This window comes from Muntiacus reevesi, chromosome 4 (genome assembly GCF_963930625.1).
Source record: "Muntiacus reevesi chromosome 4, mMunRee1.1, whole genome shotgun sequence".
Taxonomy (NCBI): Eukaryota; Metazoa; Chordata; class Mammalia; order Artiodactyla; family Cervidae; genus Muntiacus; species Muntiacus reevesi.
In genome coordinates, this window is record NC_089252.1 from 129,979,703 (window position 1) to 130,004,375 (window position 24,673).

At 34.9% G+C, this 24,673-nt stretch overlaps 1 protein-coding gene across 2 annotated transcripts in view; it reads left to right on the plus strand.

Annotated features, from left to right (window-relative positions):
* The window catches only part of TMTC2 (transmembrane O-mannosyltransferase targeting cadherins 2), a 394,188-nt gene that overhangs the window by 264,128 nt on the left and 105,387 nt on the right, over window positions 1-24,673 (plus strand). For both annotated transcript variants that reach the window (XR_010663044.1, XM_065934163.1), the window contains exon 8: window positions 14,573-14,694. Coding sequence is in view for 1 of the 2 variants with exons in the window: in XM_065934163.1 (XP_065790235.1) it covers window positions 14,573-14,694 (122 nt within the window). In the remaining variant the exon portion in view is untranslated. The remainder of the gene's footprint in view (window positions 1-14,572; window positions 14,695-24,673) is intronic.

Genomic DNA, 24,673 nt, shown 5'->3' on the forward strand with positions numbered 1-24,673 from the left:
TACGTGGCTTTCTCAATGCAAAGTGATTGTTGGGTTTAATTATGTAAGCAATTCAGGCCATTTCGTCTTGGTAATATATCTTGAGAACAAAAGGACATGATGTATTCATGGAGTGAGAGTCTAGAGTTAATGCCTTGTTGTTGCAGTCTGCAATCACTATGTTTAGAAAAATCTGTATGCAAAAAGAAAAAAAAATATCTTAAGGATACAAGTCCTGAGTTGGGGGGAGGATATGGAGGTGGTGGTGGTATGAAATTGAAATAGTTCATAATCATATAATTTCTGCTCTCATAGAACTTTCTAAATGATTTTACAATTAGTCTAAAACTCTTGTATCTTTCCTTAATAAGTAAATGGCTATAAAACAAATGGATAATTGTACTATTGTAGCTTCAAGAATATTTTGTTTATAACTATGTAGGCTATGCTATGTTGACTTGCCAAACAAACCAAAACAAACCAATGAAAATCTCAAGCTTTCTTTTTTTCTAATGTGATACTATTATCCCAATTTGCGTATATATTCTTGTTTTTTTTTTTTTACATGAATGTCTGTGTTGGGTAACATGCTTTTACTGTGGGGAGTGATTGTATTCTTCCAAGGGAAATGCATGATAATGATCTTTGCTATTTATTAACTTATTTGCCTTTATTTTGATCTCCTAGGAAAATACTGTTTTGATTCTCTTATTTCTGATAATTCCTAGATCTCTTTTTGTACACACCCCTGTACTTATAAGATCGTAGCTCAGTACTGGAAAATATATTTTCCTCCATCAGCCTGCAACTACCAAGTCTTTTACTTACATAGGTTTAAGATTGACAGGATGCTTTCTTCTAGCATTGTTTCATAAAAAGAAGAAATTTTGTGACTTAATTTCCAGTTTTGCAAAATTTCCCCACTTTGAGCTAGTTAGTGAGAATGGTGAAAGTACCAATAAATAGATTACACAGTGAATTTATTGGGGCATTTTTTAGAGTAAAAAGCTTACACAAATTTTAAAATTTGTATTTTTGAAAAGTAAACTTGTGGGATGAGAAAGTTGTGTCATAATGACTATCAGGGAATGTTAGGTTCCTTACTCTCATTTAGCTGAGGAGAACTGACTAGATGTCAAATGTACTTCCTGAAAACCAAACACCAAAATTCTCACTTGTAAATGTATCCTAACTCACTGGAAGGATGTAGACTCTGAATTCGGTTAGTAGGTTGGCTGTCAAAGAAGTCTGTGTTTCTCTCAGCCCCTGTACAACTGGCTTTTCAGCTGATTGATTTCTTTTTGTGGGATTATTCCAGTGTGTGTATCTATGTGTGTATATATGTTTACCTCAGTTTTTTCAGAGTATATTTAGAAATATTCAGAGTAAATTTCTCACAGGATGGTTCACATGCTTAATTTTTCTTCTATGACTGGTGGTTCTTAAGTGGAATGCTCGTAATTTAGCATGCTGACTGTGAAAAGATGGTTTTTACTGTATGAGATTTGAACTTCACATCTTTCAAGTGTGGAAGCATTAACACTCCAGTAGTGTTAAGCTTTTTATACCACCTACTTCCCCTGTTTCGAGTTCTGGTGATTTTCTTATGATTGCTTCCATTGGCACTCAAAAATCTGTGAGTCAGCCTTTCAAATATGATATGACTATATAACTGGATTAGCTATTGATTTGTTTACCTCCAGAAAGAATATTAACTTTGAATTTTTAAGCTAAATCTATTCATTGAACTTTCATTTCTGCATCATCAGAAGAGACAAGACCAGGAGAAAGGAGAAGACCAATGCCAGGACATTTTAGAAATTCAGTTTGTAAGCTATGGAGCCAATAAGATAAGGAAATCATGAGTTTTTGGCTATGTATCAAAAAGAATAAATATATAAAATGTATGTACACAGTTTGCTCCTAAAAGTTCATTTCTTAGTATGAAACTGTAGTGTTTTTTTTCCCTCTTTTTACCATTCATGCTTGATTTAAATTCTACATTACGTACTATAGTTACAGACATTAATTTGCTAGGCATTAGACTATACACTACAAAGGCCAGCCTCCAGTTCAGCTGCATTAAATAGGTAATATATTTTGTTTAAAGTTTCAATTAAACCCAGGACCAGAAGATATATGGTCCCTATGGGGAGTTTGAACATTTTCATGCCAGTACTAGGGTTGCTGAAGGATCATGCTTAGGTCTAGATGTCGCTTTCTTTCCTGGAAATGTGAGACAGTTGATTATATTTCACTGCTATTAAAACCACACAAGCCCACCTGTTACATTAATTCATACTTTTGCCAGTTTAGTGGTAAAGGAAAAGACTGAAGCTTAAAAACCTTATTTTTAAATTGAGTTATAAAGAAATGAATATACTCAAATTAATACCTAATTATACCCTTATTATCTGATTCCCAAGTAGTTTCAATATATTCTACTTTAAAAATATGTTTTCTGAGGCTTCAATAGAAGTAAATGAGAAAAAACATGTATAGTTTGCTCTTTCATTTGGTACTTTCCATGGAGTGAATCTTTTACTCGGTTAATAAATATCAGTGGGATTGTTCTTAGAAAATTAATGTATTGTTATGCTATACTTGGAAAGTTAACTAAATTTCAAATCCTGGCATTCTTAAAAGATGCCAGTTTTGATAACATTGAGATGAAATAGACATAATGATGAAGAAGGAGAAAACCATATATGAAAAATAGTCTTAAAAATCAGTGTTGAGAAAATGATCATTTGTTGCACGTATTTAGAATGGACCAGTAATACAAATGAAGTTAAAAATTAAATACATTACTAATTGTATGTCCTTTGCTGTGTATATATTTATATCTGTTTTTTCTAATAGGTAGGGAGAGATTGTTTTCTACAAGAAAATCTCGTTTAACTTCCCCATGCGGTGTTACATAGCTGTGATTTTATTTATAATGATAAAAGTTATTGTCATATTCAGATTAAACAAAGCATTAAAATAGAACATGAAGAGTTTTGTTCCAAATTGCAAGTCTTTTTTTTTTTTCCTCAAAACATGTAATTATGAGCATGGGGTTCTATAAGCTGTTAGTAGAACTGTATTTTAAGTATCCATTGAAAATAGGATGAATTTTTAAATTTCTGATCTCTCTTAGTGATTAACATTCGTATTAAAATTTATAGTATAAAATACATTATTCATTACATATTATAGTCATGCTGCTTAATCCATACATATGAAGTGTATTCCTAAGATGTGTATAAAATAAAAAATGCTTTTATTATACTTTTCTGGTGGTTTCCTGCACATATTTATATCTTATTTTTCTGAATACTATTTTCATTAATTCTTCCCAAACTAGTACTACATTTACTCATTCTTTTTTCTTCTGTCTGGAGTAAACTTTGGGTTTTTGTCAACACAATTTATAACTTCTTTGCATATATTTCTAGTAGTCTCTAAGTATGTCAGTTCTATTAAGCCATTTTATTTTATTGTGATTATCTTGTAGATAGTATTATATTTGGAGGGAGAGGAACACACACACATGGAGAATCTCACTTTCTCTTTTTGGGAAATTCTGAGCATTTTATGGGATTGTCTCCAACATTTGTTTGATTGATTATTTTTAGTGATTTATTTCCTTGAAAACATAAAGGAAATTGATAAGCCTAGGGAATTTCAGGATACCCAGTTGCAAAAAGAGCTATAGTGACACAGGCTCCTGGCTGTTTTTCAAGTTAAATTTTGATGGCACATCAAATGTTTCCAGTTTGTAACACTAGGTATTAGGAACCTTTCAAACTTTCACTGAAGTTTAACCTCTTTCTTCATGATTAGTGTTTCAACTTAGTGAAACACATATTCAGTTTTTTACCCTGCATTTCCTCTCTTTGCTTTAAAACCAGCCCTTCTGGCTTCAAGGATTTCCCTTGAATTTGATGCTATAAGGACTTGCCCCTAGAAACAGATCAAAATTTATTAATTTTTTTATAGATAATAAATATGAAATTAAATATGGTTGAGGGAAGGGAGTTTTTATAAAAGTTGGTCTAGGAGAATTGATTAAATGTTTGGAAAGAATGAAATTAGCTATCTGCCTCACACCACATGGCAGAATGTATTTCATATGGAATAGGTAGCCAATTTTAATAGTGAAACTATATAATTAAAGGGGAATATATATCCCTATGGTGGGGAATAGTTTTTTGTGCATAAGAGATAGTGATAAATTTACACAGGAAAAGTCAACTGATTTGCATGTGTAAAATTTAAAATAGTCTGAAATGAAAAGCTAGTTAACTGTCTTTTGCGAAAAGCTAGTTAACTGTCTTTTGCCTATCATAAGAGAAAGATAAATGTCTTAATTAAAACTGGCTTAAAATCATTAAACAATGACCCACAAGTTTAAAAATATTGATGGTTAAATTTTTGTGAAAAAAATTTGTGAAAACATGCATTTTTTGGGAACTCCCTGTCAGTCCAGTGGTTAGGACTCTCTGCTTCCACTGTCAGGGGCCTGGGTTCAGTCCCTGTTCAGGGAACTAAGATTCCACAGGCCCCACAGTATAGCAAAAAAAAAAGAAAATAAGAGAAACCAGAAAACAAAAACAACAATATATTCATTTTCATTAGTTCAAGGATTTCACTGCTGCATATGTGTTCTAAGATAATAAAATGTATATTAAAAAATAGAAAAGGATGATAATTGCTAAAGTAGGTTTAGTACCTACAAGAATATGGGAGGGGAATTTAAATACACAAGCAATTAATATTGAATGAGAAAATATATTTTGGAAATATAGCATATTTTCATTTAATACAGTACTGCTAGAAGGAACCTAAATATTTAAAACTAGCAAAATATTTTACTTATAATTTACTTTTTTAGTGTTTAAATTGTGGAAAAACAAAATTTTACTAATCAGTATCTATGATTGATGGGATTCATTTGGTTTAATAAAAGTATCACCTTTCAGACTTTCTACAATGAGTAAATATAATTAGATAATAAATATATAAATGTTAGAAATAAATTTAAAGAAGTAATCAGGACTTGGATCTAGTCCATCTTGAGTAGATCGTATAGAAAATCCATCAATTTGACATTTCCTTAAACTAGGGTATTATCACTGGTTTATGAAACAGCTATAAAGATTACTGGACAGTGGTTGTCTATAAATTATTACCTAATTTGGGAGATTAAAAAGTTATTTAGTCTTGGCTCCTCATTTAGTAGATGGTAAAACTAAGGCCTTTTCAGTGTAAGGAAGTTGTAGAACATTTGCACAATGAAATACTACTCAGCTAAAAACAGGAATGCATTTGAGTCAGTTCTAATGAAGTGGACGAACCTAGAGCCTATTATACAGAGTGAAGTAAGTCAGAAAGAGAAAGACAAATATGATATATTAACACATATATCTGGAATCTAGAAGGATGGTACCGACGATCCTACATACAGGGCAACAACAGAGACACAAAGAACAGACTTCTGGACTCAGTGGGAGAAGGGGAGGGTGGAATGATTGGAGAGAATAGCACTGAAACATGTATGTTAGCATATGCGGAATGGATGACCAGGCTAGCTCGTGGGTGAAGCCAGGCACCCAGGGCCTGTGCTCTGTGACAGTGTGGAGGGATGGGATGGAGAGGGAGGTATAGGGGTGTTCAAGATGGGGGGACAGGTGTATACCTATGGCCAATTCATGTTGATGTATGGCAGAAGCCATCACAATATTGTAAAGTAATTATCCTCCAATTAAACTAAATTAAATAAATAAAAAAACATTACAGCATACTAACACATATATACGGAATTTAGAAAGATGGTAACGATAACCCTATATGCAAAACAGAAAAAGAAACACAGAAGTACAGAACAGACTTTTGAACTCTGTGGGAGAAGGTGAGGGTGGGATGTTTCAAAAGAACAGCATGTATATTATCTATGGTGAATCAGATCACTAGCCCAGGTGAGATGCATGAGACGAGTGCTCGGGCCTGGTGCACTGGGAGGACCCAGAGGAGTCGGGTGGAGAGGGAGGTGGGAGGGGGGATCGGGATGGGGAATACGTGTAACTCAATGGCTGATTCGTGTCAATGTATGACAAAACCCACTGAAATGTTGTGAAGTAATTGGCCTCCAACTAATAAAATAAAATTAAAAAAAAAAAAAAAGAAAGAAAACTAAATGATAAAATAAATAAATAAATAAATAAATAAATCAGTTTAAAAAATAAATAAATAAATAAATAAAAAAACTAAGTCCCTTTCAAAGAACCTGTTTGTCTACAACCATACAAAGTTTTAATGACAGAGTAAGAATTAGAAGCCCAGTCATCTTATTATTCTTTTTGTTTGTAACTCATAATTCAGTGCTGCATCATAATTATAAATAATTTTACCAGATAAATGAGACAAAACAAGTTAATAAGTCAATTAATTAAAATGTATTTAATTCATTTTAATATTCTATGCAAAATTAGTTTCTAAGGGAAGAACAGTAACATATATCAAATAAATAAAAACAAACTTGAAGATGGGTAAAGTGCTCATTAAAAGAAAAATGACCAGCACAGAGAAACATTACTTATAAAAACCACCAAAACAAACCTGATATCTTAAACAGAAAATAAGCATTCCATAAAAAAGGAATGATTACCTTAGTGACCAGCCTGTTCCTCAAACTGGGAAAGCTTGGAAAGTAGACAGATTACCAGAGAATGCCTAACTTTGAGGCAAAGTATCCTACAACACTTGCAGTAATGACAATGAGATGCTTTCACCGTATCAGCAAGAGGAAATCTGCTAGAAACCATGTGGGGCTATATTCTGAATGTGCCCATTCTTTAGAGGCCAGGAAAAAATGCTGTAACCTATGTGAGGCCTTTTATAAAGACAGCATTTCTCCCCAGGGTGCTGGTGTCCCAGTATTTTGCAAACATACTTCTGAAACTTTCATAACTCCTGAAATTATAGCTAGGTATACGCAATTGTGTGTTTTTCATAACCTTCTCACTCATGTTTCTCTGTTCACTGTGGCTTTGCTCCCAGCCATTTGCTGTATGTTTTATTGTTTCCTTGGTACTTTTCTTCATTCTAAAACATGGTATCTAGGAAATTACATTTTTAAACACAGATTAACTGAAATTTTAAGCAGTAATTGTTTTAAAGTTTTTTGTATTATTTGTTTCAAGTACACCTAAAAATCAAATTTTAGAAAAGTTTGATAGTGTAAATATATATGATAAACATATCTCTGTCACAAGATTGTAAGTACCAGAAGGCAGCCGTGAATGCTGTCTCATTAAACTTTAGGTTTACTATCATATGTATTATCCATGTTGGCTAACCTAAATTGATAGGCAAGATACATATTTAAGAATTCAAAAAAAGAAATTTAATAATTACTGTAAGAGTTGAGTAAAGAGTGACTACTTTTCATAAAAGTGGTCAAAATTTGTTTTTTTTCAAATAGGAAATTTGGAGGGTGGAGAAATTGGATGAACGTGGTCAAAAGGTACAAGCTTCCAGTTATAATACAAAATACCAGGGATGTATTAAGTTGGTACAAAAGTAATTGTGGTTTCAGACTGATTTTTAAATCAATTTAACTAGGTTCAAACACATCTTTATTAATCAAAATAGGAATTATTACAATCAACACATTTTTTGCTAATGAGAGATAAGTTTACTTATTCCTGTAGCATAAAAGTCCATGCCTTGGGATTTTGGAAACTCTTGGAAGGCATTTTATGCCTCTTACTGGCTGTGGAAGATTTTCCCTGCAAAAAGTTGTTGAGATGCTTGAAGAAGTGACAGTCAGTTGGCGAGAAGTCAGGTGAATATAGTGGATGAGGCAAAACTTCACAGCTCAATTTGTTCAACTTTTGAAATGTTGTGTGGTCAGGTGTTGTCATGGAGAAAAATCAGGCCCTTTCTCTTTCAGGCCCAACAGAAGTTATGTCATTTCTGTTGAGTAGTACCCCTGCAGGCATCGCTCTTTGCAATGCATCTCATCAGTTTGCTGAGCATACCTTCAGATGGAATGGTTTCACTAGGATTCAGAAAGCTGTAGTGGGTCAGACGGGCAGCAGACCACCAAGCAGTGACCGTGACTGGTCTTTTGGTACAAGTTTGGCTTTGGGAAGTGGTTCGGAGTTTCTTGGTCCAGCCACTGAGCTGGTCACCACTGGGTGTAGTATAAAATCCAATTTTTGTCCCATGTCACAATCAGACCTAGAAATGGTTTGTTTTTGTGTAGATTAAGAGAAGACAACACTTCAAAATGATGATTTTTTTTATTGACAGTCAGCTCATGAGGCACCCGTTTATCGAGCTTTCTCACCTTTCCAATTTGTTTCAATTTCCGGATGACCATAGAATGATCCATATTGAGTTATTTGGCAACTTCTCTTGTAGTTGCAAGAGGATCAGCTTTGATCATTGCGCCCAGTTGGTCTTTGTCAACTTCCGATGGCCAGCGACTATGTTTTTCATTTCCAAGGTGCTAGTCTCCATTGCAAAACTTCTTGAACCACCACTGCACTGTACGCTTGTTAGCGGTTCCTGGGCCAAATGCGTTGTTGATGTTGAGAGCTGTCTCTGCTGCTTTATGACCTATTTTGAACTTGAATAAGAAAATCACTTGAGTTTGCTTTTTGTCTAACATTATTTATATAGTCTAAAATAAATATAAAATTAACAGCAAGTAATAAGTCATTAGCAAAAAAAAAAAAAATGAAGTGAGAAGTGCACATTAAAATGATGTATAAGCCACATTTGTTTAAGGATGTATTCCAATATCAAACAGCAAAGTTCAACAATGTAAAACTCAATGACTTTTGCACTAGCCTAATGTTCACTTTGATGTACAATATCATATAGCAGTATTAACTGCTTAGAGCATAGATCCTCAGAGTTCTCATGACAAGGGAAACAAGCATTATGTTATATCTATACTATATGAAATATATCAAGTAACCTTATTGTGGTAATCATTTCAGAGTATATGTCAAGTCATGGTGTTGTATACCTTAAACTTTTACAGTGCTTTATGCCACTTTTATCTAAATAAATCTAAAAGGGGGGGAAGAGGAATCTAAACTGAAATATAGAAATAGAAATGTATTATTTTGTGCAAAAGCAGAAAAAACAAAAGGCAGCACTAGCAGATAGCAGTAATGTGTACCCCTGTATGCTCTATTCTTTATCTGTAAGCCAGAGCTGTCTGGTAACTTGAAACAGGAGAATTGCTGAGATCTGGACTCTTACATCATCAATAATCTAGCATTCTTTCCTTTAAGGAGTTAGCCTTTGCCTGGGTTATTTAGATTCAGGGCTTTTTAGGGAGGAAGAGTGACATTATTTGTTCTACATCTGAAACTGGTTTATATCTGCCTGAAGCCAGCCTGGAGACATCCAAATCCCCTTTGTCTGTGAGTGAAGCAAAAATAAATCTGGGTGATGAACCTGATCACTATATCATCACACAGCACATCTCTGAATTCTTATGAAAAGTGCCTCTATTATGTCATTTTTTTTGTACAATGAGAAAGAAAAATACTCATCATTGCTTCTTTCCTCCTGGGTACTATAAACATTTTTTTTTTCTATTATTATAAGTTAAGAAGAATTACAGTACCACAGAAGATGACTTAACCCACCTTCCTGCACCCTATTCCCAATCAAGTATCTTCATTCTCTTCCTTATTGAATTTACTGAATTTTCTTTTCCTGTGATCATTTCCTTTATGGAATTTTTATGATTTTAATATTTTAATCAAGCTTTAAGGATTGCATATACACCATTCTCTCTCCTAATACTGAATTCAGTAATGGTATTTTTTGCAGTTATTTTATTTCTTCTCTAATTTTTTACATGTTTGGACTCAATGGTATGGTAGAAAGACAGAGAATCTAATCTGAATCTTCAGTGTCGTTTGCTTGTTTTTGAACACTGAACAGGTTGATTAAGCTCAGTAATCCACAGTCACCTCATTTGTAAAATGAAACCAATACTAATTCAGAGTATCAGAATAATATAAAAGCATAAAGGTAATACACTTAATGCTTCAGAGGATATTCAATAAGTAATAAACTTTATATGGTTGGTAATTGCTTGATGCAGTGGCAAAAAGGATGGACTTTCAAGACATTCAGACTTTTTTTTTCTTTGATCTTTGGGCCACCCCACATGGCATGTAGGATCTTAGTTCCCCGAGCAGGGATCAAAACCACACCCCCTGCACTGACAGCACAGAATCTTAACCACTGGCATGTCAGGAAAGCCCCCAGATCTTTTTTTTTTATTTAAATTATTTATTGATTTTACTTTACAATATTGTATTGGTTTTGCCATACATTGACTTGAATCCGCCATGGGTGTACATGCATTCCCCATCCTGAACCCCCCTCCCATCTCCCTCCCCATCCCATCCCTCTGGGTCATCCCAGTGCACCAGCCCCAAGCACCCTGTATCATGCATTGAACCTGGACTGGCAATTCGTTTCACTTATGATAATTTACATGTTTCAGTGCCATTCTCCCACATCATCCCACCCTCGCCCTCTCCCACAGAGTCCAAAAGACTGTTCTGTACAACTGTGTCTCTTGCTGTCTCGCATACAGGGTTATCTTTACCATCTTTCTAAATTCCATATATATGCGTTAGTATACTGTATCAGTGTTTTTCTTTCTGGCTTCACTCTGTATAATGGGCTCCAGTTTCATCCACCTCTTTGGAACTGATTCAAATGTATTCTTTTTAACGGCTGAGTAATATTTCATTGTGTATATGTACCACAGCTTTCTTATCCATTCGTCTGCTCATGGGCATCTAGGCTGCTTCCATGTCCTGGCAATTATAAACAGTGCTGTGATGAACATTGGGGTGCACGTGTCTCTTTCAGATCTGGTTTCCTCGGTGTGTATGCCCAGCAGTGGGATTGCTGGGTCATATGGCGGTTCTATTTCCAGTTTTTTAAGGAATCTCCACACTGTTCTCCACAGTGGCTGTACTAGTTTGCATTCCCACCAACAGTGTAAGAGGGTTCCCTTTTCTCCACACCCTCTGCAGCATTTATTGCTTGTAGACTTTTGGATAGCAGCCGTCTGACTGGCGTGTAATGGTACCTCATTGTGGTTTTGATTTGCATAGGATTATTTGCTGTGCAGGTCACTTGTTATTACTGAGCCTTCCTCCTCATTCATAAAAAGCCCCTTATATGAATTAGAAATGAGAAATATGAAGCTCCTACTTTGGCCATGCCAGGAATACAGCAAGTACTTGGGCTTATATTGTTTGTTGTCTGAACCTTTATTGAATTGCCTTTTAAACACATTTAAATTCATCCATGATTATTTTCTTGCATTTTTGGTTTTGTGTCTTGATTTTATTACCATTGTATAGGCTGTTTTTGTTTTAAAGTTAACCTTAAGAACTAAAGAATATCTTATATGCTACATATTTCCCTGTTAAGAATTGAATCCAGTTTGAGGCAGAAACGTTTTTAAAGGTCAACCATGGATTATTGTTGCTCTTTCTTACTCCTTTAATTCAATAGATAAACTCAAGGCAAAGTGAAATGAACTTGATGGCCTGTGTATCACAAGCTAGAAAACAGTTTCCCATGAGTGAGACAAAGTATAATTTTCACCTGAGCTGGAGACTTGGAAAGTTCCTGATTGTTCACTACCAACAGATTAGCAATGCACTGAGATCAGGCCATCCTGTGTTTGAACTGCAGCTTTCTACGTCTATGGTTTTGTCTGTTTAATTTAGCTACTCTGCTTTTCAGTTTTCTCATCTGTAATCCAGGTTAATTAAGGACATTCCTTAATTTAAAAAAATGAGGTACAGAGCAACTAATATAGAGACTGAAAATATGTTTCATCTCACAAACGTAATCTAAAACTTAGTTGGTACTGGCTGAGTGAGGGTGAGGTGTTAAGGACCTGTGTGGGGCTAAGTGAGAAAACCTTCTGTGCTCCCAAAGGTATAGAATGGGAGGAGTGGGTACATGTAAGTCAGATGTTTGTTCCTTGTAGTTTGCTACCCTAATTCACAATAAACATTCAATAAATGCTATTGTCATCATTATTATTGAGATACAACAAATGATTACTTGAAGTTTTTCTAAGTTGTAATCGATAGAACCTAAGCAGGCTGGTTATTTACGTTTTTCATATACTTGCCAAGATGCATTATTACATTATATTTTTTATTTATGGTCCTTTGATATTTTCCCGCCTCACAAGCTTTATAACTTAACAAGTTGCTTATGAGTTCTTACTGAACAAAGGAGGTCAAGTTAAATAGTTAGCAAATTAATAATATTTCATTTCAAAATGGGTTTTAATAATGATAGATTTCTGACTTGGAAAAAAAAGGAGTATGCTTTTTGAAGTGATTTTCAAACATCAACTACTTAAATATGAAGTTTTGAATCTCAAAAGCACCATGGACTTAGGAGTCCCCTATACTTTCTCTGTGCCTATAACTTACTGTTCTACAAATTCATTGTTTTTTTTAAATAAATTAAAAGTAGAAGCCATATTAAATGCAGTGATTGTCAACTTCTAAAAGGTGATCTCTGAGCAGTTGAAGACTATAAGTAGAATTTCAGATTAATTCCAAACAGAACCTCATAAAGCAGACCCATCTTTCAGCTCTGACTCTGAAATTTCTACTGGCTTTAAAATGCATTTCAGAGGTAGTTGAATTTTGGTTATCATTAATTGCTTTAAATTTTTTAATACTTGATTTTACATTTTTATATAAATCATATCTAATATTTAGTATAAAGAAGTGGTTCACCCTCCCCAAGAAAAATTACTGTTTGCTTTATTTGGAAATGTTTATTAGTTCAACATTGCAAAAAGAAAATTGCCTGGCAGTGTTTTACTTATTATGAGATATGATAATAAGACAATATAATTATTACAAAAACTTGAAAAAAAATCTGTACCTAATCCTACCACTCTTAACAACTATGCGTATTTTGTGTATTTTATTATAGTCTTTGGTCTTTGCTTCAGTACTTCTTACATCTCAACCTGAGCACTTGATTAAGTCTAACCAAATTCTTCTTAAATGGAAACATGTTTTAAGCTTTAGGAAAAAAAAAAAATCAAGCTATCATTTTTATGATAATATAGTTTAAGGACTATTTTCAGAACTAGAAACACATAGATGTGTGAGTGGTGCATATATTTTTGTTTATGTTACGTGTAATTTGTCACCAATATTTTTACTAACTGGACAGGCAAAGGGCTCTCAAAAATCCTGGAGATACAGATCAACTCAATTCATCAAACATATTTGTATTGACAACACTGTGGTAATGTAAAGAGAATTTGATTAAAATAAAAGGAAGCCAGCTCTTTCTTTGAAGCAAAGATATACAACCAGTGTGGGTGATACATTTAGGAAAAGCCTCTGATTATTCCTCTAAATGGAAAGAGCCATCACAATTCTGATTAGTCACACTGTTATAAAAATCTGCTTGAAAAATAATGCTGGTCACCAGTTTGTTGGTTGGTCTCAGAAATTGAGTAGTTTCTACATTTGAAGTGTTTAATATAATATTTAATTTAAATACACAAATCATCTTGCAATCTAATCTTCCTATCAAGTGGAATATTCTTAAGTGTAGAAAGGAGAGGCAGGTGGTGATAAGAAGGCAGCTGATACACTTTTGGCTTATTTCTGATTTTTTTCTCTTGTTTGGCTGTTAATGAAAAGCTATTTGGTGGGCAAAATTTATATAAGTTGAAAATAATAGCTGATGGCTGAAAGGCCTTAGACTAGCTTTGTACTTGGTAGTGGGCATGCTCAATAATTGTCACATATTCACTGGATTTTCCAAATGAAACTGGTAAATTTTACTTTACTTATTAACATATAAAATGCAAATAATTTCTGAAAAAACTAAGATCTAGCACCAATGTTTCTTCCCAAATATTTTTAGTTCCTTTCCCCCCTGCCCCCCAGCCACATCGCATATGGGCTCTCAGTTCCCAGAACAGGGACCGAACCCATGTCCCATTGCTTCTGCAGGGATTGAACCTGTGTCCGTTGCAGTGGAAGAATGGAGCCCTAACCACTTGATCACCAAAGAATTCCCTTTAACTTCTTCATTTAATGTTACTTTCTCAACAGAGCTTTCAACTTTAGTGTGTAGGACCTTGAACTTTTGTTTGAACTATTCTGTAAATACTTGAGTTTGTAAAGGAAAGAATGAATATGAATAAAAAAGAACAAATGATTGTAGATAAGAAAGACCCAACCTTAAAAAATGAAATGGTGACAAAGCACGTATGATTGAGAGTTAGACATTTCTAGATTAAAAAAAAATCAAAGCTTTACTGCATACTACATTTTTGACTTAAGCATTTCACTTAATTTTGCCAAACATAAGTTTTCTCATCTGTGAAATTGACAGAATGATGACTTTAGGGGAATCAAGTGAGATAATGGATGAGAGTACTTCTTACAGAATCCGAAAATATATGGAATATAAACATATGATATGATGCTGTTGCAAATGTTCTTGGAAAACTGTATCGTCAGATTGATTTTTCTTTTGATTCTTTTGTCAGGTGAAGCGTACATGCGATTAAGTATGCTCCCTGAAGCAGAGCATTGGTATATGGAATCACTGAGATCCAAGACTGACCACATCCCTGCTCATCTTACCTATGGGAAACTGCTTGCTCTGACAGTGAGTAACTGTCTCTCTCACCCTTTAGAACTTGGTTCTCCTGTGCAGATTGAGGTAGATGGGGTCTGAGGTGCCAGTTCCTGGCCAGTTAGTTCAGACTGTTAGGATGTAATGATGGCCATACTAAATTAGAACAATGTACAAAAAATATAGAAAAATGAGTTCCTTTGGCTATGGGATTTGCCATAGATAAAATATGATGTGTATCCTTGATGTACTTAGTTGAAATGTATAAATGGAGAATCCAAAATTTGTGATTATATAATGAACTTGTCAAAATAACAATATTTGTATAAAGATTATGTTCTGTAAGCCAGTGTTAACCCCAGATTGGTTATAACACCGGATTCTTTCCTAAAAGCAAGTATTATATAAAACATTGCATGTGTGTCCATCAGTGTCACCTAGAATTCCTATTAACTAGAAGTCATTCTGTAAGAGAAGTGCACCCATAATTTGGCTGCCCACTGTGTGATGAGTCTCTTGGCCATATTTCTATGAAAGCGATATTAGAAGCATAAGGACTTGTTCATAATCGACCACTGTGACTTACAAAAATTGTAATTTTATGTGCTTCAAAGTAATAATAATATTTTTTTTCTACAGTCAGAGATTGTTCAAAATATTTCAATAGCTTTTCTGAGTTCACCAACTAATAAATGGTACAACTAGCCTTCAGTCTGAATCTAAATATATTGTCTATGTTATTTTAGTCATATCCCTTAATTTCCAGTGTTACTAAAAATAAGTGAATATTAGCAAAACATAGAATGGTCAGTAAAGTAATTCCTAAGTAAATTCATAGAAAGGTATCTTATAATTGTTTAAAAATAATGTTATTTCCCATAGAAGGTGATAAGCTAAACAATTAGAAGTATTACCTTTCCATTCTAAGATACCACTGAAATGCTATTTAGAGATTGTATAGGCAGACTAAGTAATCAGAAAACGTTTCACTACAACACATCTAGGTGTGCTTAATAAAATACAACAGGTATGCTCTTAATGCATGGCTCAGCTCAAAGAGTAGGAAGAGAATTTCCCCAGGGTAGAAATAAAGCAGTAACTAAACACCAGAACAGTAAACAGTAGGCTGATCTTAAAGTTGATTTGGGATAGTTTACTAGTCTTAACAACCCATGAGAAGGAGCTTATTGTCTGTCTTTCCTTCTTGATGGAATAAGAGATTAAGTCTTGGACAGACAGAAGGCCAGGAACTAGGTGTCTCAATAAAGTAGGAAAGTTCGTATCCTCTGTGAAAGAACAATGCAGAAAAAGTTCACATACTCGTAGAAGAGGGCAGCATGAAAGTTTGCCTGTCTCAGCATGGAATCTGAAATCTTTGCAGAGAATTTGTCACCACTGTCCTCCGCTCACTGGGGTTTGGGTTTTGAATTTATTTTACTTGAATGAGTAAGGAATTCCTAGGCCAGGAAATTAAAGTCAGTTCATTGAAAACTCTAGCTGAAGACGATACTAAACATGTCTTTTGAGAAGACATATTTAAATCTAGAAGGAGATTTACAGGGTGGGTTTTTAAAAGAACGGTGAGCACAGAAATGTTGATTGTGTGAGTAAATCAGAATAAACTTTTACTGAATGAAATACTGAGAAGGAGTAACCTCATAGGAACAATCAGAATGCAAGGGGAGGTGAAATTTAAGTTGATTTTTGAAACTCAGGTAGCAGAAAGAGGTGTTACAACTGATCCATCAAAACAGAATAAACCACTGTCTAAAGGAGGTTTGGAATGGGATAAAAATAAGAAATCTAGAGACTGAAGAGTTGGTGGTAGCTGACATAGAAGAGAGTGCATTAAGGAGAATAAAATAGGGTAATCAGTTGTCTCTCCTCGTGTGCACAAGCCTAGTAGCCAAGCACTCACTGCAAGTCAAGGGAAGGTGTGTTCTTGGTGGTGAGGCAGTGGAATGAGACAGCTCTCTCACTCAAACAGCTTGCCCAGTCGAGGGTGGAATGCAGAGCAGAATGAAAAGAGGACTGATCAAATGCTTTCCAGTGGAGTACTCAGATTGTCAATACCTGTCCCCTATTACACGCAGAACACAACTACACAAGAGTTGATACCCCCCAATCAGCAACACATATACACAAACCTCACCTCCCAAGAAATGGTAGCATTTTTATCTGGAGAAACTGAATCACTCTGGGGAAAAGATTTCCATATACCTACATTTGGAGATCTCTCAAAATGACTAGCTCCTTAACCAGACATACAAAAGTGACTCTTTCCAGTCCAGAAAGCATGTTTATGCCTGAAGAATTCATTCAGCTTTTATTAACTCAACTTGTAAAATAACAACGGGCAATCAGAGATCGTCTCTCGTATTAGGAAACCCTGAAATGTAAAAGATTGGAGCTGAAACAAATGGATTAGCAAAAGGAAATGAGGGAACAGAAGGAAAAAAATCGTTCGAGATGGTAATATAGCATTTTGTGGAGTGCAGGATGACATAAAAAAATAAATATGAAAAAATGAGAGCTTTTAGAAATTAAAAAGTGATGGCAAAACAGTTTTCATTTGAAGCGTAGGAGAATAAAGATGTGGAAATGTTTTCATATACAAACAAAAAAATAAAATATGTGAAAGAAAGAATTATGAAAGAAATTAATATGGGGCCCCCAAAAATAAGGAACAGAGAAAGGGAAAGAACATGACTCAGAATTGGAGGGTATGAGTTGCTGTTTGGGCCATTTACAAGATCATACTACGTCTAGTCTAATCAGTTAGAAAAAAATGTGTTTTACCTTATGAAAACCTTTTCCATTTCCTATTCTGATAGGATGGTAATTCACACAGCTCCAAATAAGAAGAGAATTCATATATACCTCTTGCTGCAACTACTGCCTTTAGATGTTCTTATGGAATTAAAATAGAAACATTTTAAATTAGATTGATAAATGGCCACCTTCAAAATATACCACCTTCAAAAATAAAATTTTCAAATTTTCAAATTGTCAGCCTGATTTATCTTTCCTCCAATAAAATTACTTGGAAAGGAAAAACATTGAAAACTTATCTGTACCTAATTCTGAATATACCTAGACTGTGACATAACTTTGTATATAGAAACTACGTATTCTTTATTTTTCTTTCTTGTTTTCAAGCCTGAATATTTTAAGTTTCCTGTACTAAAACTATGATTTTGCAAGCTGCTTTATTTTTAAGAAGATGTTTTTAAAAACAAAATTTAGCAGTTTTAATTTACTGAAGCATATGGAAGGAAGGGAAGAAAAGACATGTATTACAATTCAAATTCTAATCCCCCCCACCAATAGAACTTTTATAGTTTCCGAGTTGCTGATTAGATGAAATATAAACCCTATTATGGAATGGCTTAAACTCACAGTGCCAAAAAGTCCAAAACCATCCTTAATAGTTTCTTTTTGAATTATGAGATTTGGCAAATTTCTGATCCCAGTGGATTGCCTTTGTCTAATTTTGGGTTTCTTAGCCTGGTAAAATGCCATTGACTTAACATGAAATTGGCAAGGTAGAAAATGCCACACATTTTGACTTCTGAATGCTTTAAATATAAAATATTATAAAATGGAATTGGCTGTTACTCTGAAGAGAGAGGAAAAAAATGGAATGGTGCTTTTACTGTTCCATCAGAACTGACCAAAGATACAATATGTACAACTGACTTGCAACAAAAGTAGACTTATATTGTATATTAAGATTTCATATAAAGAATTATATTTTTCTGAAATAACTTTGACAAAAACAAAAATGTTGGTGCTTTTATTATAGCCAGTTGTATGTCTTTCAGAACATTTTTATACAAATTTTTCTTTAAGAATTTTTAGTATAGATAGTATTTAGAAAAGTTCAAGAAGATTTAGGATTTCCCAGAATGCTTTGACAAATTCCATAGATCAAATCCTTTTTTTTTCCTCTGACAAAAATGTCCTTTTCCTCTCTCTGCCTGTTCAAATTTTATTTCCCTCTGTGAAGTCTTGCCTGCATCTTTTAAGCAATTATTTTTTTTCCTTTCTCTATACTTCATGATTTTCAGTGTCTCTGTAGTGGTACTTTTTCAATTGAATGGCAGATATAAATCTATGTCTTTTGACCCTGAATGTGGGGCAGAGACTAAGTCTTTACTTATCTTTTTATACATTTAGTATAAGGCATTTCACAATCTTAACCACTGTCCTTGCACCCTCCTCTGTATTTCTCTTGTGAAGTTATGTAAGGGCTGGCCTTGTGTCATTCCCCCCGGTTTTGTTTAGATGCAATTGCTGTGTAGTACTATGTAAGTCGGGCTTCCCCGTTGGCTCAGCTGTAAAGAGTCCTCCGGCAGTGCAGGAGACACAGAGACATGGGCTTCATCCCTGGGTCAGGAAAATCTCCTGGAGGATGAAGTGGCAACCCACTCCAGTGTTCTTGCCTGGGAAACCTCATGGACAGGGGAGCCTGCAGGTTCCAGTCTGAGGGGTCCCAAATATTTGGACACGAGTTAGTGACTAAGCAACAGCAACAGGCTATATAAGTTAAAGGTGTACAGGTAGCTGATTTTTAAATATTCTTGTTTCCCTAGTCTGAATCTCATGTCCTCATTAGTCCCTTCATTTTGCCAACATGTGCATTGAGATTTATTAATCCATGCTAAGGCATCACTCTTAATTCCCAGAGGTATATACTGAATAAATTAATGAGAGTGGCTTGATTGTAGAGTGGATACAGTGTAATTTTCAAGACACTGGAAGGGGAGGTAGGCACAAGAGGGTGTACATCTCCTCAATGTCTGTGATTGATATGTGTTACTTCATGAAGCTTTATGATGAGTACTACCTTCGTTTCATAAATGAGAAAACTGAGCTTCTAAGATATGTCCCAAGAATAAATAAGCTACTCAATAATACAATTGGATACATCCTCAAGGACTTGTGAATTAAGCATCGTTAATATTCATTCTATATTAAATAGTTTTGTGTGGGGATTTCCTCCCTTTTATACCTGATTAGAGATGCTAAAAGTAAGCTAGTGCTCCTGCCTCCCCATAAGGTATGAAAATAGCTTATTTCTAGGCATCACCTCTAAATACTAGTTAAGTTTGAGTGGGTAAACACATTTTTATTGTTAAGCTTTATAGTTCATGAGCTTAGGACTTCTGTTTTTGGCTGTTGACACTTTTTAGGTCCTGTCTTAATCACCAATGTTCCACGGTGCCCTAGAAAATAGTTAGTTCTGCTTTAGGGTCATTGGTAGCCTCCATGTTTAAATATAGTTGGACCTGGTTTGACCCAACTATAGAATATATAGAACTTTCATACCAATCTCATGTTCAGTTAAAATACTAGACACAAGTTCTCTTTAAAATTGTGATTTATTCCTTGTTTGAACTTTGTTACCTAGGACTAATGCCATGAATTTAAAATTGGACAAGCATTGAGAAAGAAAGGAATAAGTTTCCATTATCACCATGTTTCAAATGGTTTTATAGTTATTTCTAAAACCATGTATGTACTTTAGTTGTGTGTACATCCTTACTTTTTTGTTTTTTTGTTTTTTGTTTTTTGATCCTCCTTTTGTCCTTGTTCAGTTTATTTCAGCCAAATATTTTGTAGTTTTTTTGAGCCAGTGAAATTAGTATTGATTTAAATTGTAGTAAAAGGAACTTGGCTGTTAGGTTATTTTCCAGATTTAGGTTAGTAAGAGAGAAGGAAGGATATGGGAGACTCTGACAGTAATTCTTGATACAGCAAACCTTTATTTTGGCTACTGCATGGAAGTACTGAGCCAGATTTCTGTGTCTAGCCAAAGTTAATTGGGCTACATAAAACTCCAGTTGTGAAAGTACTTGAAGTTCCATGGAAAAGTTCCGTACCCCAGGCTAGAGTGGTGTCAGTGTAGTTTATCTGGAAGTGCAGCATTGTGTGTTTCCTTGGGCCTTTTGTAATGATTATTACTGTTTAGAGCTGAGATTATTTTTCCATTTGGTCTTCTCTAAAGCAAAACTCTTCCCACTTTGCACGTTGACTAACATTTAGGTTCCTTTGTTTTATTATAATCACCGTACAGTCATGTTTAGATTGGAAGGAGCAGGAAACAAAAATTTTTCCTGTGACTCACTGAATGATTATTATGGACATATACCCTTGAAGTTACAAAACTTATTCTGTGAAAAGAGAAGGCATATATCACATATATTGTGCTACTGAAATATAGAAGAAAATTTAATTCAATGAAGTGTTCAGCTAAGCATTTTATATGAAGTTGCCATGTCTAAACTTATTAGCATTCTGGCAGTAATTCACTTATCATTGTATTATTTTTACTCTAAATCATAATGAATCTTATAGTTGTTTTTATGCATTTTGATATGTAGAATCAACCTCTTTTTAAATTTAGGTATAATTATAGAATCAATCTTATAATTACTCTACTTGTTGCCACCAAGTAACCTATGAATCCAAGTACCTCTGAAGTATATCAGAATTTTATTCTGCTTTTGCATGTCAGTTATTGAAAGTCATTGTTAAGAGATATTTTCTTTTGTCAGATATTCTCAGAAATAGTAAAATCAAAATACTCAAATTCTCAGGCATTGAAAGTCACGTGAAATAATGATACCTGGCTTTATATATAAGTATTATGATGCTATGTTTGAAAAGAAATGTTAGCTTTTTATTTAGGGATAAATAAGATGATACTGGGTTTCCCAGGTGGCTCAGTGGTAAAGAATCTGCCTACCAATGTAGGAGACACGGGTTTGATCCCTAGGTTAGGAATATTCCCTGGAGAAGGAAATAGCAACCCACTTCATTACTGTTGCTGGGGAAATCTCATGGACAGAGGAGCCTGGCGGGCTACAGTTCACTGGGGTTACAAAACAGTCATATACCATGGAGTGACTGAGCATGATACAACATAACCTGACATCACAATTTCCACCTTGTTATTCTTTCTGCTGCATTATGTTGACTTTCTTGTCATGTAGTAAAGCGTGAACACATTTTAATGTGAGTTAAACTTTGTTTATAATTTATATTTTTCAGTTTGATAATTTTAATAGAAGAAAATTTGAGCATCTTTAGTTATTAAAACAGCACACTTATTTAAACCCATGTTTACTTTTTGCTCAGTTGGTAAAGAATCTGCCTGCATTTCAGGAGACCTGGGTTCGAGCCCTGGGTAGGGAATATGCCCTGGAGAAGGAAAGGGCAACCCACTCCAGTATCTTGCCTGGAGAAGTCCATGGACAGAAGAGCTAGACAGACTACAGTCTGTGGGAATGCAGAGTCGGACACGACTGAATGATTACTTTTACTTTATTTTTTTAAAAGGTGGTACTGACCGCATACATTTTCAAAACAAATGTCTTCTATTCCAATGATTGGACCAATACTTCCTAAAGAAAGTTGCCTTTTTTTCCCCCGTAACATCTGAATGTTTGTATGTGTGTGTATTTATACAAACAGATCTACACACAGAGGCATATATGTAAATAAACCCACATCTGTTCTGAAATACGAGAGATTTCATTTTTGAAGCCTCATAAACAGTAAATAGTACAAATGAACCTATTTTCAAAGCAGAAACAGAGACACTAGGCGTAGAGAACAAATGCATGGACACCGAGGAGAGAGCGGGTGGGCTGAGTCGGGACATTGGGGTTGACATGCAGACACTGCTGGTCTGCGGTGCGGTGCTCAGTCATGTTTGACTCTTTGTGATCCCATGGACTGTAGCCCGCCAGGCTCCTTTGTTCATGAATTCTCTAGGCAAGAATACTGGAGTGGGTTGCCATGCCCTCCTCCATTTATACACTACGATGTAAAAATAGTTAGCGAGAGCCTACTGTATGGCACAGGAGAAGGAAAGGTTCAACCTGTTCACAGGACATATATTAAGTTAACCTTACAAATGCATTTCAATGTACATTAGGTACAGACAAATACTGTTTGATTCCACTTATACAAGGTACCTAGAATAGTCAAATTCATAGAGTCAGAAAGTATACTGGTGGATACCTAGAGCCTGGGAGTAGGGAGGGAAAATGGGGGGTTAGTGTTTAATGAGGACAGTTTCAGTTTAGGAAGGTGCAAAATTCGAGATGGATGATGGTGAGATTTGCACAACGATGTGAAGGTACTTATTGCCACTGAACTATACAGTTCAATTTGGCTAAAACCGTATGTTTTATATTGTGTGACTTTTACCTCAATTAAAAAAACGAAAAAATAAAAACAGGGGCTACTCTTTGTTGTGGTGTGTGGGCTTCTCTTGTTGTGGAGCAGGGGCCCTAGAGCGTGTGGACTTCAGTAGTTGTAGCGTGAGGACTCAGTAGTCATGGTGTACAGGCTTAATTGACCCAAGGCATGTGGAATCTTCTCGGATCAGGGATAGAACCCGTGTCCCCTGCAAGCAGATTCCTTACCACTGGACCACCAGGGATGTCCAAGAAATCTAATGTATTTTTTAATCTTATTTCTCCATTGGTACTTTCTTTTCTCTGACTTTAAGATTTTCTCTTCGTCTTTAGTTTTCCATAGTTTGGACACACTATGCCTAGGCTTATTATTTGGGGAATTTCTCTGGTTTAGTGCTCTCTGTGTTTTCTGAACCTATGGTTTGGCGTTTATTATATTTTGGGAAGTTGTGCATCAATATTACTTTAAATATTTCTTCTGCCCTCTTGTCTTTCTTTCCCATCTGATATTCCAGTTACTGGTGTGTTACATGTTTTGAAATTTTCCTGTAGTTCTTGGATGTTCTGTACTTTTCATTCATTTTTCTCATTACATTTCAGTATGGAAAGTTTCTGTTGACTTATCTTTAAATTCATTGACTCTTTCTGTGGTCATGTTGCGTCTTCTAACGATCTCATTAAATTTATTCTTCATTTCTGTTATGATATTTAGCTTTTCCTTTTAATTCTTCCTTAGAATATTTCTCTGCATACATTATACATGTGTTCCTGCATGTTGTCTACTTTTTCCATTAGTTTTTCACATGTTAGTCATAGTTATTTTAAGTTTCTTTTCTGACATTTATAACATGTTTCATGTTTCAGTATCTTAGTATGGCTCTGATGCTAACTTCGTCTTTTTGGACTGTTTTTCTTCCCTTTTGTCATGCTGTGTAATTTTTGTGTGTGAGATGTTGGATATGTTCAGTTCATAATGGAGTATATTTCACAAAGACTATTCTTCTTCACCTGCCTTCACCAGGAGGGCATCTTTTTTGGTTCTTTACTGTGAGAACCTTGCTGGGTTCTTTGGAAATTAAGACCATGAAGGAGTGGGAACCACACTCTCCACCCAAAGACTGGCCTTCAGGAGTTTCTCCCTCTCAGGCTAATCCACATTGGCTTCCAGCAGGTCATCAAAAGTACTACTTACAGTGTGCCCATCAGTTCAGAGCTCCTCATTTGATGAAGACTCTTTGGGAGGTTGATGTCTAATGATTTCTATGAAGCCTTCATGGCACATTTACCAATTGAGATCAAGAGGGCCTGAGATGTTGACAGTGGTAATTTAGACCTGAGGTGAAGATTATTAAGTAGACTATTAAATTATCTATCTAAAGGCAGAGAAGTTCAGATTTCCTATTTTCCATCTCTGTGTCACCTCTGTACTTGATTTTTTTCCTATTTAGTGACCCACATTTTCTTGCGATCTTACACATTTTCTCTTGAGAGAGAAAATCTTATTCTGTAATAATGCCAAAACACCCATGTGTGTGTGCTTTTCCTGCACACTCAGCTGATACTTGGGAAGGATCCAGTTTGGAGATATGCTTGTCACATGCATTTATACATACAAACTCATTCTCCTGGTAATCTGCCAGTCTCTGACCATTTACTGTGTGTGTGTTTTCCCTTTTTGCCTGGATTAAAGGTTCCTATAATTGTATATGTACTACTTCTGGTCACTTCACACTCTGGAAATTAAAGTGAATGAACTTTGCTTACTAAACAATGCATATTAAACATTGTTTAATATTTAATTT